General features: G+C 34.3%; 2 protein-coding genes across 3 annotated transcripts; one reads left to right on the top strand and one right to left on the bottom strand.

Moving 5' to 3' along the window:
• LOC108215195 (ultraviolet-B receptor UVR8) lies at positions 1–9,194 on the top strand. Of its 2 annotated transcripts, XM_064089425.1 has the most exons (12): positions 1–330; positions 891–964; positions 1,058–1,142; positions 2,634–2,765; positions 3,406–3,633; positions 3,751–3,990; positions 4,110–4,153; positions 6,242–6,424; positions 6,771–6,861; positions 8,264–8,307; positions 8,458–8,620; positions 9,081–9,194. In XM_064089425.1, the coding sequence occupies exons 1-11, from the start codon at positions 144–146 to the stop codon at positions 8,578–8,580; spliced, it is 1,431 nt and encodes a 476-aa protein (XP_063945495.1). In that variant the 5' UTR covers positions 1–143; the 3' UTR covers positions 8,581–8,620; positions 9,081–9,194. The 2 variants fall into 2 exon arrangements, with proteins under 2 accessions (XP_063945495.1, XP_017243071.2); XM_017387582.2 differs by lacking the exon at positions 9,081–9,194 and having other exon boundaries at positions 8,458–8,870.
• Positions 9,195–12,752: 3,558 nt separating this feature from the next.
• LOC108211378 (uncharacterized) lies at positions 12,753–16,012 on the bottom strand. The gene is made up of 2 exons (XM_017382961.2): positions 15,530–16,012; positions 12,753–13,513 (listed from the first exon to the last, which is right to left on the bottom strand). The coding sequence occupies exons 1-2, from the start codon at positions 15,894–15,896 to the stop codon at positions 12,981–12,983; spliced, it is 900 nt and encodes a 299-aa protein (XP_017238450.1). The 5' UTR covers positions 15,897–16,012; the 3' UTR covers positions 12,753–12,980.
• Between the last annotated feature and the right edge of the window lie 1,108 nt (positions 16,013–17,120).

Here is a 17,120-nt window from a genome sequence, read left to right on the forward strand (position 1 = left end):
TACAGAAAAGCAGTGAACTCATTTTCTCCCCTTTTTCTACTCTAAATAGCAACAAAAACACACAGCTAGTGGAATATATAGATACAGATTGTTGTGTCTATAGGTCGTGTTGTGTGTATACTTACAGATTGTTGTGTGTATAGATGGATGTGAATGGAGTAGGTGAAATGGAGGAGAGGGAGAAGAAGGTGTTTATGTGGGGGTACTTGCCGGGAGCTTTGCCGCAAAGGTCGCCGATTTTGTCGCCGGTGGAGGTTCCGGCGGGCGGCGCCGTAAGTAAGTGGAAGGATGTTTGTGGCGGTGGTTGCGGCTTTGCTATGGCGCTCTCAGGTTTTAGATCTCTGTGAATTTGTTTTTTTTTTTTTTTGTTAATTGAGTTTGTGTATTGACATTGTAGTTGTTAATTTGATAGTTTGAATTTGAGTTGAGGTGTTCTGGTTGTGGCAGATGCATAAAGTTTGATTTTTTTTGAATTTTGGTGGTTGAAGTCTTGATTTTTAGCTGGTAAACATTGAAAATTTTGAATATTTGATTGGCAAAAAGTAGAAGATTGAGTTTTGGTTTTGTTTCATTTTGAAACTTGACTCACTGGTATCGGGACCTCGAAATGGAAGATGGAAATGTTGGCTGGACTGTTTTGTTAGTTATATTGTATGACATTGAGTGTGTGCCAGAGTTTGTCGTGGTTTAGTTCTTGCAATTAGCTTTCCTACAGAACCAGACGGACCATACTATGCATAGAACTAACTGTACCGATGTCTATTTTTCTTGATTGCGGTGTTGATATACTTTAATGGACAATAACGGTAATCTATGTTGCTTAGAGACAATTAGAGTGAAGGGTGTTTTTTGTTGTTTGTTTATGGTTTTGTTTCTTTGATTGAAATCAGAATCGGGGAAGCTTATTACATGGGGTTCAACGGATGATCTAGGTCAAAGCTATGTGACATCAGGAAAGCACGGGGTAATTTAACTAGTTTGTTTCTTTTGTTGTCGGGGATTTTATAATAATGAATTTTCCAGATATAACCTAAATTCTTGCATTTTAACTGTTAAGGAAACGCCAGAGCCTTTTCCTCTACCTATCGAAACTTCAATATCAAAAGCTGCTGCAGGGTGGGCACATTGTGTCGCGGCAACAGGTACTACTGATTATTATTTTAGACTTTAGCATTCACTACTAGCACTTGGCTTATTGGAAACAGGGCATAGGATTTGCTAAATAGGTTCTATATTAGAGGTATGAGAAAGATGGTATAAGTGCAATGTTGTTCAAATCGTGATCAGTCGTGCATTTCACAAGTAGGTGAAGATTTTGTGTGTGCGTATTAGCGATTTAGTGTGATTATCAAATTGGCACAAAATCATCCTAGACTCCCAGAAATAAAGCACAAAACTTGCAGAAAGAAGTGCAAAAAAACTTGCACTATACTTAGAAATACCGGATAACCCTGAAGTTAATAAACCCTACCTATCTTTTTAACAGCTGATTTTGCACATCACTAGTATCTTCTCATCACTCTGTCATTCTCTACATTTCGCTTTCTCTCTGTCTTTCTCTTCATCATTATCTCTATATATACAAATCTAATCTGCATCCCTACTTTTTCTTTGATGGTTCTTTTTTTTTTTTTTTGAAAAGACTTTTACTTTAATGGTTTGATCTTAAGTATATAGTATATTAGCTATATTTTAAATACTACTTCTAATGTTTGTTAGTTTCTGCCTTTTTTGACTTCCAAAATATTATTGATTGATTATGTGATATTTCTACTATGTTTGAATTTATTTAAGTGCTATTTTATTGTTGTATTAGAACTCTTAGCTTAAGAACCCTTAGAACCTTTAGCCTTATATCTAGTATTCATTAGGGTTCTGCAGTAGAATTGCACATGCAAAAAAATGTCGTGTTTATGTATTATACTTTGATATTATTTTGGAACACACACAACGATGCAAAAAACATGTATATGAAATTAGATCCTCAAAATCTTTGATAGTTTAGGGTTTTGTAGCAGAACCTTAGTGGTTCTAAGGTTCTATTTTAAGGAGTAGTTATCTCTTAAGCGCGACCCTATGTGTGTGTGTGTGTAATTTCACATTTGGCAAAAATTCGTGCGAGTAGTCATTCTCACTGAGTTGTGCTTCAAAATTGGATCTTGCTCTTATTAATTTTGTGCATTACAGACTTACAGTATTACACAACACTGTAGAAGTAGGATTGTAAATGAACCTGATCGAGTCCAAAAAGTAATGAGCTTAAATTTATAAAACTATAGAGTGCAGGTATGTGCTGGAGTTCAATTTGAATTCAAAGATGTGATTGAGTTGGGCTCAATATTAAGTTAAGGAAATTTATTGACTTGTACCTCATACCTATCAGCAAGATATTTGGGAAATCTTATTATATCCATCTATTACTCATTGCTTATCAAGCACAAAATCACAATCATCAGATGTGACCAAAATATGTAGAGAAAAGACACCTAGGATGAATTTTCTTACAGGATGCTTGCTACACACAAATTTATCCTTGCGTATTATATATTTACACACGCACATATATATATAGCACTTTTGAATAAATTTCTTTGATTATGATGAAATAAGTGTGAGCTGGAATATGTATACAGAAACTGGTGAAGTATATACTTGGGGATGGAAAGAGTGTGTGCCCTCTGGTAAGGTAATCGAAGATCCATCGATGGGATTGCTTCTAGACAAGGATGTAGTTGACCAGCAGGGTTCACTTTTGACTGAACAAGGTAATTAACTAATTTTGTAGTATTAAGATTAAATTAAAAGAAGGTTTGTGTATAATTTTAGAGTTCTGATTAGGGGTGTAATCGAGCCGAGCCGAGTCGAACACTGCCAGGCTCGGCTCGAGCTCGACTGAAAAGTTCGGGGCTCGGGCTCGAGTTCGAGTTCGACCGAGCTTTTAATTTCAAATTCGAAGTTCGGCTCGTAAGCAGTTCGATAGGCTCGAGTTCGGCTCGAAAGCTCGAATCGATTCACTAAATATTGACAAAAACTCGAAATATGATTGGTTTGGCTCGAGTTTGATTCGATTAAATATATGAATTATAAATAAAATATTAAATATATTTGTAAATATATATATTTATAATAAAATAATTAAAATATAGTAGAGGCTCGATAAGGCTCGCGAACCTTACGAGCCGAGTAATCTGAAGCTCGAGCTCGGCTCGGTAAAACATTTAAATAGCTCGAGCTCGAGCTCGGCTCGATTATTACCGAATCAAACTCGAATATTTTACGAGCCGAGCTCGAGTAGCTCACGAACCGTTTGGTTTGTTTACACCCCTAGTTCTGATAAGTGCTTCTGCATAGTGAGTGCAAAAGGTTTATGCATAATTTAGACCTCTGATTAGTTCTTCTGCTTAGTGAGTCCTCAATCCCAGCCACCAAAACCTAGTAGTGGGCCGGCTTCTGCAGGTGGAGAAGAAAGTGCAAATGCAAAGAGAAGAAGAGTATCATCTGCTAAACAAGCAGCTGAAAGTTCAGCAACTGCTGATGAACCACTGTCAGCATTACCTTGTTTGGTAACACTGAGTCCTGGAGTAAGGATTGCTACAGTTGCTGCTGGTGGACGTCATACATTAGCTTTGTCAGGTAATCCACCGTCTTTGCTCATAATTGTCTTACTCGTTAGCATCCTAGCAATATAGCTCAAGGGAATCAGTGTGCGGGTGGTATGCTAAAAGTTTCTATACTTTTCCTCGACTAAAGATGTTGGACAAGTTTGGGGTTGGGGATACGGAGGTGAAGGACAATTAGGTCTGGGGTCCAGAATACGCATGGTATCATCACCACATCCTGTGCCTTGTATCGATACATCCCCACTAGGAAAAGATAGATCTGCAGTTACATCTCGAGCAAGCGTGAGTTCTGAGGCGGAAGGCTGTAGAGTTCCTGGAAGCTATGTGCGAGGCATTGCTTGTGGAGGACGGCACAGTGCAGTAATCACAGGTAAGCATTAATGTGAAGTGTCTGGTTAGGTAATCAAAATGATCCTTCACATACAAGTTACAACATTATTCATATTTTTCATCGTTTTTTACGTTTCAGAATTTCGTTTCCTTGTGCAGATGCCGGAGCAATACTTGCTTTTGGATGGGGACTTTACGGACAGGTAAGGTCATTATTTGGTTAGTTGCATTGACTGTATCCTTTCTGCTAGATATTCTATTTGACTCTGAATGAATTGATCATATATATTTTCCTACCATGTTTTATGTTTCAGTTAGAATAGAGAAGTGTGTGTGTGTGTGTGTGTGTGTATTATGGGTTGCACTCCAAAAAGAACGTCTTAAAAAAAGAACAAAGAACACTATTATAATACTTAATTTTTCATAGGAAATGATTTGTTAAGATTGTAATTATATAGTTAAACACCAATTACACTTAAAATATGAAATCTTACATCCAAGCTCATCCAAATTATTAATATGAATTATTAAAAAATACATAATAGAATCATATATATATTTTGCATTAATGAATTTATATAGAATCATGTTATTTTTAATACATATTTATTGTAAACATGTTAGATACTATTATTATTCATAATGAAAGGTTAATTAGCTCATAATTAAATTTTTATTCAAATTTTAGATGAGATTCTATATTCGATTCTATAGTGTTCTTCTTTTATGGGTGCTCTTTTATTTATAGATAACAGATTATTGACTTAATTGCTACATAAACATCTTAGTAACACCTTGAATGGGCATATTTAGACTTGAATAATAACACTATTCTCCTTTTTGTTGTCTTTGTTGTAAGGGTGTTAGAAGCTATTGAAATGATTGGATATATGAATGAAAATACTTGATAAATATACATCGGCCGAGTAGTAGAGAACATTAATGATAGGTGTCAACTGAAGTACTGAGATGAAAATAATTTTTATTGCATCAATGATATAGTCAGACGTTGTCAATTGTATTTTTTATTAAGGCTCTTGCTACATGTCTTTAAAAATGGGAGAACGACATGAGAATAGTATGCACTTTATTGTGGTGCTGATGAGGCTATGCTTTTTCTGACAGAGACTGTAGTACACTGACTTATAGTTGTAAAAGATGTAAAAACTTTTTACAGCTTGAATGTTGAAAAGGATATAATTACTGAATTTTGCCAGATAGTAAACTTCATGATTTCAGTAAAGATCAATGACTCGATGATAGCCTGGTAGTAGCAAGCCTCCTTCGCCCTTTCCCATGACCCCATGGGCATGGGTTTGAATCCTTAATCCCTTCTTACCTTATGCTAAGAAATCTAGTATGCCTTGAAGTATGCAGCATGCCCCAGAAAATGAGTAATTCCAAGTAATGGTGTTAGGCTGATTAGTGATGTGTGGTGATGACTTTTTCTTTTTGGACAAAAATGTATGGTGATGACTTATATAGTACTTTGACTAACAAGAAGTACAAAAGTGTGATGTAAAGAATGGTAGGAAAGAAGTTCTATTGTTCATGAAGTTGTTCTTTTTAATGTGGCATTCAAAGTAGAAGAGATCAAAGCATTGCATGTACAAGCAGTATATATTAAGTATTACGATTTTTATTTTATATTGAAACCTGAGAAAGATCGACTATGATACTTACTACTACTTTGCAAAAGCAAGTATGATTTGGAGGAAGGAGTGTGTACAACAAAATTCTGAAACCTTAGTATCCTACCTAGCTATTAGACAAGCTACAGTATTCCTACTTGCTCGACATGATGAGCATTAAGATAATCATAGTCGTTTCTGATTCTTTAAATATCATAGAACAAAAAAATTGAGGAAAATATAGGAGCCGAGTCTTATTTACAATTATATATGCATCAATAGAAAAATAGAGCAAGAGTTTGGTTTGATGTCCCGTCTGTTCTAAATGTTATAGATGAAGCTGGCTTGATGTCCATGCATCAAGTTGGCAGTTATCATTTAAAGCTACTTAAAATTCGTCTGCTCTTAGCATGGTGAGCATTATGACGAGTTCATACCAATTATTAATCATTCTGCAATATAACGATGTAGGTAAGGTTCAAATGATGGAAGATTTTGGAGAGTAGATGTTCAAGATGAGGTTCACTCGGAAAAAAAAGGAATATTTGATTCTATTTTTTTATTATGCTTAGTTTTGCTTCATTGTCTTTTGTGATTAGAATATCTTCACGTCCTGCACTTGTCCCATTCATTCATTTTCAATTGTGATGTTTAATGTAGTGTGGGCAAGGAAGTACAGATGATGAACTAAGCCCTACCTGTGTCTCTTCTTTATTGGGCGTCCAAATAGCGAGTGTTGCTGCAGGACTCTGGCACACTGTCTGCATTTCTGTTGATGGTGATGTATATTCGTTTGGTGGTAATCAATTTGGACAGTTGGGAACTGGTTCAGATCAGGCTGAGGTACACTACTGTATTTTGGCATCTCCTTGTTGAATTATAATAATTGATAGAATGAATATTTTGGGTTAAAAATACCGTGTAATTTTACCATTATGTTTCTGTTCACCAAATTTTGAAATGATGTGAATATTTTTCGGTTTAACCTTTTCCATTGTCCTGTGATATGTAGGTTGATGAAAACCACTTGTTAAATGTAAAGTTTTGCATTACTTCAAAAAATTTATGCGGGTGACAAATGATAATAGTCTATACATTACTATAAATAATATTAAAACATTACTATAATTAATATTAAGAAGTTTTGGTATGATTCATCGATGATTTCTGACTAGTATAAATGTTATAGACATTGCCGAGGCTACTTGATGCCCCAGGGTTTGAGAACATGCGTGCTCGAATAGTATCTTGTGGGGCTCGTCACTCTGCTGTTGTTACAGGTATGCAAAATTATGTCTTCTTTGATTTACTAAGAAAAGTGTAATCTACCAAGCATGAGGATAACAGCGAACCTTATACCAGCATATATTGGCTCTGGTTCTTGTAGCTCCTAGATGAGTTAGTGTTTGTTATTCTTTTTGTCTTTATAAGCAGTCACTTGCTGAAGCTTAGTAACAGGATAGGGCTACATGCATGCATTTCTTGTCAAAGGTTGCTGGTTATTGTCTCATAGTTGGGGTAAATTAAAATGTTCTTGTGTGATACACAATTGACCCGAAATGCCCTACGTCATTTTAAAATTTAAAGAACAAATGCAGAGGTCCTTGCAATCAAGGTACATCGCTTTTATTGACCTAGCATATTTATAAATAGGACCTAGTCTCAAAGGGGCCATAATATACTTTTTAGCAAGTTTAAACCCTCTTCACTTTTTTTTTTTTATTGCAAGTATCAATTGAAAAGACTACTGGTCTGCTGTCTTTCCATGTTTGTATTCAGTTTTCTAGTGATAAGTTTGTCATTCTGATAGTAAAGACCTAGATAGTTGTTTGTCCATACTCTTTCAGTCTCTTGAGCTTAAGCTCATAAGTTTCTCAAAATACTCAATACTGTTGCCAAACCAAATCACTTATATTCACTGAATCACACCTGTAAGAGAGTCTATTTCCTACATGATCCCAGTCTCCGAGAAATGTTTCTGAAGTTTTTTCTGGCAGGTTATAGAAATATGAAATCTGCTACTTACTAAATCTGAATGGCAGACCAGTATAATATGCATGCTTTTCTTCTTTGGTATATAAATAAGAAGAAAATTGGGCTTTAGTCTACTCTACTAGAATCAAGCATCCTGCTAAACTCTCATTTTTCGAAGAAGTTTGAAACTTTAAAGGAAATAGGGGAAATTAAAAAGGTATGTGTAGCTGTTACATTTTTACATTCAGAATCTTGTTTGCCAGACCAGAAGTAAAATACCCAGTTGGTGGTGTCATACTATTTTTACTTTTAGGCTATGTTAAAGGACACTCAATTGTATGCTGAGGGTTCACGTTCACGGTTAGTTGCAGCTTAAACTACTTGTACAATATTCTGATGTATTCCAATGCCCGTCTAAGTGCAAGCTCATTAAAGACTAAATGGCAACGGATTTCTACAATATGTGGAATGCTTCGTATTATTACAACTGGCAGCAAAGTTTTCTAACCTGGTAGCCAGACAGGCAATGTGTTGTAAATTTCGTATCTGAATTTCTTGTTGAATTTGACTAGCAATGTATTTTCCGTTACTCTTTCTGTGTGTTTTTTCCTATCATCTCCAGTGTGTTACTTTTCATTACTCGCTAGGTGTTACATATATTTGGCAGTGAATTTTTGATTAATTGCTGATTCGTGCACTCTATTGTAGACGATGCAAAGGTGTTTTGCTGGGGATGGAACAAATATGGCCAGGTAAAATTTGTAAACTTAAACAGAGCAATTATTTCTCTTACTAATTTGTTATTTATAATTTTATATACATGTCTGTAATTTGTATTTGTTGAATTTGCAAGAGAATGGTGCCATCATCTTTCTGCTTACAACCTACTTTGTTTGATGCAGCTTGGCTTGGGTGATGTGATAGACCGGAACATTCCTTCTGAAGTACCATTGGATGGTCGTGTGCCAAAGAATGTATCATGTGGGTGGTGGCACACACTTCTCCTAGCTGATGCTCCCACCTGAGTACCTCATCTAGCCTGACATCTCTGGACAGTTTTGTTAGGTTAGATTAGCAAAAACTAATTTATTGTAGTATACATGTAGATTATGCATCTGTGATCTGTACATATAGTGTTGGTTATAGATCTATGCATTATGCATGGGCAAGCATGTTGTAGTGTTATTCTTTCTGTGTTCAAACAGTTGAGATTGATCGAGTGGTTATGCTGTGTTAAGTATGCTTTGAAGGCTTACAAGATGTTTTAGTCCTCTGTATATTCTTCTGCTAGTGCATGCTTGCGTGACTTAGGTCATATACATTTGTTCTGGAAATGCCTCGGAATCTTAATAATATGAAGGATATGTCCATGCATATGTTCCGGCAGAGTGAGAATTGCTCTAATAAGCCCATGCCTTTTCACTTTCTGGATTTATATTTTAAATTTTAGTTTCTATACTTCTTGGTATATTTTTTGCTCCTTTTCTTTTTGCTTTTGTGTGAATCACAATCGGTGGGTGATCAGACCTGTAGCGGAGTAGATGCTCAACAAACGCGTCTCAATGCATCAAAAACCATCGAGGATAAGGCAAAACGAAGCACGAGACGATCCAGACGCTCCCGAACCCGAGTTGTCACTTGTCACTGTGTACTTGGAAATTTGGAAGTCGGGAAGTAATAATGAAATTAAATAACTTAGGGCGGGAGAATTGAACATGCAATTAAGGAATTCGCTTTACTGCAGTTCATGGAGATTTAAAACATAATTAAGGAATTCGCTATGCTGCAGTTATGGAGACCTAAAATCTACTCTCGAAAAAACTACTCCCTCTGTCCCAGTGAATTGTATACGTTTCTTTTTCACTGCTCGACACGCTTTTTAAGGCTCTTATAAAACATAGTTTCACAACTTATTTTTAAGATTTTCTTTTTTTGTATAAAAATATAAATGTTATACTTTTATACAAAAAAAAAATCTTAAAAATAATTTACAGAATTATACTATATTGAAGCATTAAAGTCCGTGCCGCGCCCCCGTCCCCCAATGTATACTATTGACCGGGACGGAGGGAGTAGTTGAGAAGCCGCAAGATGCGGCGGATTATAAAAATTATATTAATGATTCAAAATTAGTATTTTTAAGATAAAATAAATGTGTGGCAGTCTATAAAGATTATATTAATGATTCAAAATTAATATTTTTAAAATAAAATAAATTTTATATTATAAACATCCCGATGCAATACCAATTTTAGTATATAAAGTTACAAAATTAGACTATAATTCATGAGTGAAAAAAATGAAAATAAAATTCTACATATAATTAGCGATTTAAAGCATGACGAATCTTAATTTTAGCTGTGTTTTTTTAAAAAGTAATCATGTTTTTCACTAACATTGTAATTAATTTCCAAACGGGATAAATATCAAGTAGGTCACTTACTGCGTCCAAATGTATGAAATGAGTGACTGATTACAAAACTGACTCAATTGAGTCACTCATTAAAAACATTTGTATAAAAAATATCACTATATCGTTAGTCGAAATTCTGAAAGTATTATATATTGAGTTTTGCACGTTTTTTAATAAATGGTATTAAATCCAAATGAAAGGTTCTAGAAATATTGTTAGATTTTCAAAATTTTATCAACTATTAATTTTTAATTTTCGAGTGTTTTATTTGATTTAAATAAAAATAAATATTAAATAAATTTTTAAAAAACTAAAAATATTATCTAAAATACTAGAATTCAGAATTTTTCATTTGGATGTAATACCATTCATAAAAAATGTGAAAAACTTAATATATAATACTTTCAGAATTTCGACTAATGATAAAGTGATATTTTTGATACAAATTTTTCTAATGAGTGACTCATTTGAGTCAGTTTTATTGACTCACTTGGACGCAGTAAGTGACCTACTTTATATTTATCTCATTTCCAAACACTACTTCTTAGACATATACACCATGCCTAACATGTAAAAAGCATGCGGCTCATTAACAGAACTGATTGATGACATCCGTTAGCTTGCAAGAACATAATTGTGTAAAAGTCAAAAAGATATTGAGATGCAACTCCAAAACCATCCCCAGTTCTAATAGGGATAAAAATTATGTTCTACTTTTACGAACATTAATCATGTCGGGACGTATGAATTCCAATCCATGCGAGTGTATATTAGTGACTCCTTCTTCCAATTTCTTTGGATTGGTTGTCCGTAAAAACATCAACTTAAATTCATGAGATAGCAGTCTACTCCCACATCCGACAAACTTTTACTCTTGTCAATCAATCATCTCTATCGCCATTCAAAACATCTATCATAGTGTAACTCTTTATTGTATTAGATGGAGAAGATAAATAGGCAAAGAAAAATCATCAATATACTTGTATAAAGAAGAAGCGAGGGGCGCCTCTCATATAGCTCCGTTCTATTTTTCTAATTTTCTAGAATTTTTGGATGAAAAATATCAAAAATATGATATATCTTGGCATAAATTATCTGATTCTGTTTCAGATTATTTATGGAATATAATAGCTTGCAAGTTTTTAATAAAAAATATGATATATATCTTGGCATAAATTAATCTGATTCTGTTTCAGATTATTTATGAAATATAATAATTAGAAAGTTTTTAATCTGATTCTTTTTCAGATTATTTAATTATGAAAAGAGTAGCACACAAGTCTCTATACACCTATAAATATCCCTGTAGGTTGTATTCGCCCCCTTACCATCATAGTGTAACTTATTATTGTATTAGATGGAGAAGATAAATAGGCAAAGAAAAATTATTTATAAAGCGTATTCGCCCCCTTACCGTATGTGTAGAACGATAGCAACCCTACAACCTACAGGGGTATTTACAGGTGTAGAGAGACGTGTGTGCTACTCTTTTTCATAATTAAATAATCTAAAACAGAGTCAGATAAAAAACTTGCAAACTATTATATTTCATAAATAATCTGAAACAGAATTAGATTAATTTACGCCAAGATATATATATATATATATATATATATATATATCATATTTTTGATTAAAAACTTGCAAGCTATTATATTCCATAAATAATCTGAAACAGAAACAGATAATTTATGCCAAGATATATATCATATTTTTGATATGTTTCATCCAAAAATTCCAGAAAATTAGAAAAATAGGAAGGAGCTATTTGAGAGGCGCCAACTACACGCTCATCGCTTCTCTTTTATATAAGTATGTTGATTGTTATAATATTTGTTGTATTTGTATAAATATAAAGTGATTGTTAAAAAAGTCTCGCGTTCCATTTTAAAATAATAGCAGCTTCCATTTTCTATATGTAATATACAATACAAAAAATATATTTCTACTAATTATTTTTCAAAGAAGAAAAATAAAATAAAATTTTGACATCTATATTTATATTAAAAAAATTGCATGTAGAAACATATTTTTCTTATATGTGTAAAAATTAAAAGGTATACATTGTCTTGTTTACCCCTCTTTTGCTGGTGTAATTATCCAGCTGCAAGACATCTTATCTCCTTTCCGACTCTTCTGCTCGGTGAGTATTCATTTGCGAGCGGGACATATTATTAATCTTTATTTACCGAGGACTTCTTCAAAATAACAAAGATGATTATTGAACCGAGAAAGTTATTTTATTTGTCCTTTTCTTCTTACTCTGTTGGTCAAACAAATAGCTATTTAATTTAAAGTTAACATATTAAAACAAAAATCACATTACTTGCATTGCAATTTGCAAATAGTCCATCAGTTTTCTCTAATATCTTAGGTACATTAACTGATACGTCGGTGAAGTCTGATATATTGTAGTTACTGATATTTTGTAGTTATAAAGCTCATGCTCATCCAATTAGTTATAGCTCATTCTCATCCAGGTTTGTTTTCGGTAAAATAAAAACAGGATGATCACAAAAATAAAAAGTGTATGAAATAATCTGCCACTTGTAATTTCTTCAAAGGATTGTGTTGACTCTATACAGCAGAGATCCTCTAGCCTGTTCTCGCAACCTGTGGTTGTGAGCTGGAGCAGCCATAACTTATGGCTAGATCGTTTTTTAGTTCTACTAAGCTGACCATAAATTATTACGAGGGGCTAGCAAGGAGAACAAGTGCGACATATTAAGCAAGGTAGAAGCTACATCTGACAACAATGCTAAAGGCATTTAACTAACATCAGCAGGAGATGAAAAGAAATATCAAAGAAGGGTAAAAACATTGCTGGTGTATCTTAAAAGGAAAGAACAGACAATAATGCAAGTATCAGGTTTAATATATTGATGTACTTAGATCAAGTATTAGGAGAAAAAACAATGATGAACAAGCAACAAACCGAAGAGACTATCAGCAACATAATGGATGTAAAACTGACCAAAACTCTTAGACAATTCCTCTGGAGATGACAAAATTCTAGTTCACCCTCGGCGTGGCCCATTCCACATGAAGAATTAGATTGTCATAACCATAACCATTCAACTTCATAATTGCTCTCTCTGCATCTTCCTTGCTCACAAAGTTAACAAAGCCGAAACCCCTGCTTACCCCCGTCTTCTGATCAATTGCAACATATACACGACTTACTGGGCCAAATGTGCGGAATAGCTCAAGCAAGTCAGGCTCTCTAGTGTCTTCGGATAAGTTGGTGACCCGAACTGAGTTCTCCTCATTCCGGCGTCTCATATCTGGCACTGCTGGTCTCTCTGCACCAGCTCTCAAGCTTGGAGGAACATAAGTTCCCTTTGTGGCGCCAGTAGGCATTGGTACATCAGAGATTGGTGGTTTGTCAACAAAGGCATCAGTCTGCGGAGCAAGATCTTTGTAGGGGCATCTAGATGTCCAGTGATCACCTTTTTTGCCACATGTTCGGCACAACATAAGAACTGCTCCTTTTCCAAGCTGTGCCAAGGAATCTCCAGACACCTTGCCTTCATCTGGTTTAGAACCTGTTGACAAATCACAATAAAATATATTTATAACATCAACTCAACTTCTACATATCCCAATAAGACAATTTATTGGATGTATTCTACATTAAAAACGGTGAGTTCTACACAAATTACACGTGCCACTCTGTTTAGCCTGATTTAGATTGAGGGATCCTAATCTCAAAGATTTGCCTCCAACAAATTGACTGTCTACCAACAAAATTTTTTCAGTTTGTACATGCCATTGGTACGGATGGTGCAAAAGCATGGTATATTAGGTCCAAATCATAGATCTACTAAGTCGTGTATTTAGAAAATAAGTTAGTCCCCTAATACTTGTTACATAATTCAATTGTAATTGAATTTGCCATTCATATCATCTACGTCCTTGTCTAATCATAGGCAAATATAAATTCTTTGTGGTAATTGGACATCTGAGCCACTGAAACTCAAATGACAGGACAGACCACTTAAACTTTAACACATTGTTCCTAGAAATAGAGCTAAAAACGGGACATCCTTCTTCTGAGGATGAAATGAGGAGTGCATCAGTAAATCAGTCAAGTTGTTAAAAACTGAACTGATTTTCATACCCAGTCAATATAAATGCTAATTAAATGACCATGCTGAGAATCACTTTTGCAAACTGCTGTCTTTGTAAGATATTGATGATTTTGCTAAAGAAATAATAGTAATAATGATGATAATAATCAGTCTACTAGTTACTTGAAGTTTAATGAGAATCCAGAAGCACTATTCACCAACTATAAGGGCGAGACTAAAAAACTGGATTCATGTTCCTAGACAGCCTGAACGAAGTGGAGATTATTGTTATTAACTAAACAGCTTGTCCTTGCATGTCGTGATTCAATGATTCCTAAAAGAACTTCAATTCCATTAGCCAAGTCATAGTTTTGAAATATTTCTGCCAGAGATGGTGAAAATAGATAGTAAACTTGCAAGCATCTAAACTGGAAGCCAAAGCCCAAATCTGGTCACATTGTGCTCTCACTTCCAAAACCTACAAAAACTTTACTGGCTAAACCACCAACAAAATCCACCTGGAATCTTCCTTCCAGTAGGTCTCTACTTGTCACTGATCCCCTCTATATCTTCTGGTGATTCCCTTTTGGTCCCTACTAGCTCTATCATCTGTTCTGACTTGTCCATGTGCTTACAACACCTTGGCTCAACTTGGCATCATGATAGGTATGATGGGTTAACCGAGTTAATTGATCATCGTCAAATTCATTACAGTCTCAGATTTCATTTGGTAACGTCGGCTCACGCTTGCTCTATTTTACTTTGAATTTTAGTACTAATTATTATAGTTCAAATCAAACCGCATCATTTGTGATCATTTTCACTGTAGGTAGATTAATGGAAAGAAATATATACATTTTTAGTGGCATGAAAATGTTCTGCAAGTAATTAAAAGAAAATGGAGCAGATGATATGTTGAAAACACAAAGGGCAAACCAAACACAAAACCTTAACATCACTACCACAAAGATGATAACCAGCATGCCAAAACAGCGCACCAATCAAAGTATTAATTCTCTAATCTGATTATAATCACATCATAAATCCACAAATCATATCTTTATTACCTCATACTTAGTAGCTCATCTCTTGTCCCCATAAGTTCACAAGTTAGTAACACAACACAAAAACCAACACTTCATCAAACAGTACATCCACAATACCACTAACATAAATCACCTATTCTAATCCAAATTAACATAAACACAAAACAAAAACAACACATACTCCAAAATCACATATAAATAACTAAAAACAAAAAACATTTAACACAAAATCCCCATAATGTAACACAAAAAACAACTCTTCATCGCACACAGAAACCAAACCAAACATATCCGGTATATCCCGCGAACATTACATCACACATCACCATTCCATCACACACAATATCTACAAATACCATACATCAACACAAACACAAACACATAAAATTAAGAATAAATATAACAAAATATACAAACACAAATAATAAAAACAAAACACACAAACCAGGAGGTCTAGGACGTTCAAGAGAGATTTCTTCAGTGGAAACCATAGTAAGCCTAGCACCAACATCCTCCCTCACGGCATCACCAAACTTGGGCCATGATCGCCTCTCCACGGCCCGTTTGCTCAAACGGGCCTTGGCCAGCTTTCTTACACGTGTTGTCGTAGTGATCTTTATTTTATTACCATCATCATTAAACTTATATTCGATCACCTTTTTGATCCCGTTTTCATCGGGCCCGATCACTTGTTTCGGTGGTAACAAAAAGTCCAGGTCCTCGCCGTCGTCTTCGTCGAGCTCGCCCCATCGGAGCTTCCCGGGCTGGTGGTTCGGAGCTGAATCGGGCCTGTCGAACGCCATTGATTGCATTGGTGAAATGAACAGGCCAGAGAGATGTATACGTGTGTTTATGTTGTTCGTCTAGTTATGTACTTGTGTTTGTGTGTGATGATTTGATCAGGGAATAAAATTTTATTATTGTCGATAAACAATTTTTGTTAGAATTTATTAGTTGTTTAATTATAGAAAAGAGCAAAGTGGTTCCATGTCAAATCTATTCACAAGTAAAAAAAATCAAAGGTAGGTTGTGAGGCATGGGAAATTATGTGCATCCATACTTGTTATTTTGATGTAATGATCGGATTCTTTTTCTCCAGAGTTCTAGAGTTTTCTTAGAGATGTTTGTGCCTGGCGTGCGTATTATATAATTTTAAGTTGTTTTCGTGTTTTTTCTCAAAAAAAAAGTTGTTTTCGTGTTTAATATATTTTCTAACGAGAGTCATTTCTTTGAAATTTAAAAAGTTTTGAGAAAACTTTAAAGATGTGGGTGATATTTAAAATTTTTCCAAATAAATTATATAAATTATTATTATGCTTTATGATTTATGCAGAGTACGTTAACATTATTATTATTATTATGTTAGATAATAATATAATATCTAAAAGGAAGGTTCTGCTCTCATCGTTTTTCGGAAAAAACTATTTTGATTTAAATTTCTATCTTATTAATATATATTTATACATTGAAATAATAATTTAAGTTCAAATTTTTCTTTAAAAGTCGGTGTGAGAGGGTGTATGGCAAATATTTTAAAAGCTAATATATTGATCATTAATGTATTTGGATGATGGGTTCGGTTCATGACAATAATATGATATAACATGGTTGTAGTCAAGAGAAAATCTTAAAACCTGCACAATCCCACATTTTAGATAGATTTTCAGGAATTAAATCTAAATAATGTTGTTGTTGTTTTTGCATCGTTATGTTTGTTCAGAAATAATTTCAAATCAATAATACATAAACACGACATTTTTTGCATGTTCAAATCTTAAAACCTTATTTAATACTGAAACAAAGCTAAAGGTTTTAAGGGTTATACTTATACATCAACGGTCCAGGTCCCTGGCATATATAATTGCCAAGGACCGTTTAAGTAACATATAGGTTCTCGACCGTTGGATGAATATCTAACAGTCAGGATTAAAACAAAATTTTAACATGTTTAAGCGTTGTATGGGGACATCTTCATACAACGGTTAAAAAGCGTTGTACATGAGAATCCATGTACAGCATTTAAAAAGCGTTGTATA

This window comes from Daucus carota, chromosome 3, assembly GCF_001625215.2.
Source record: "Daucus carota subsp. sativus chromosome 3, DH1 v3.0, whole genome shotgun sequence".
NCBI lineage: Eukaryota > Viridiplantae > Streptophyta > Magnoliopsida > Apiales > Apiaceae > Daucus > Daucus carota.

Bases quoted from the DNA above. Each gene is read 5' to 3' on its own strand.
- LOC108215195 (XM_064089425.1), top strand. From the start codon at position 144: ATGGATGTGAATGGAGTAGGTGAAATGGAGGAGAGGGAGAAGAAGGTG. The intron at 3,634-3,750 runs GTAATCCACCGT...CCTCGACTAAAG, and splicing joins TCATACATTAGCTTTGTCAG to ATGTTGGACAAGTTTGGGGT. The intron at 6,425-6,770 runs GTACACTACTGT...TAAATGTTATAG, and splicing joins CTGGTTCAGATCAGGCTGAG to ACATTGCCGAGGCTACTTGA.
- LOC108211378 (XM_017382961.2), bottom strand. From the start codon at position 15,896: ATGCAATCAATGGCGTTCGACAGGCCCGATTCAGCTCCGAACCACCAG. The intron at 13,514-15,529 runs GTTTGTGTGTTT...ATTTGTCAACAG, and splicing joins TGAACGTCCTAGACCTCCTG to GTTCTAAACCAGATGAAGGC.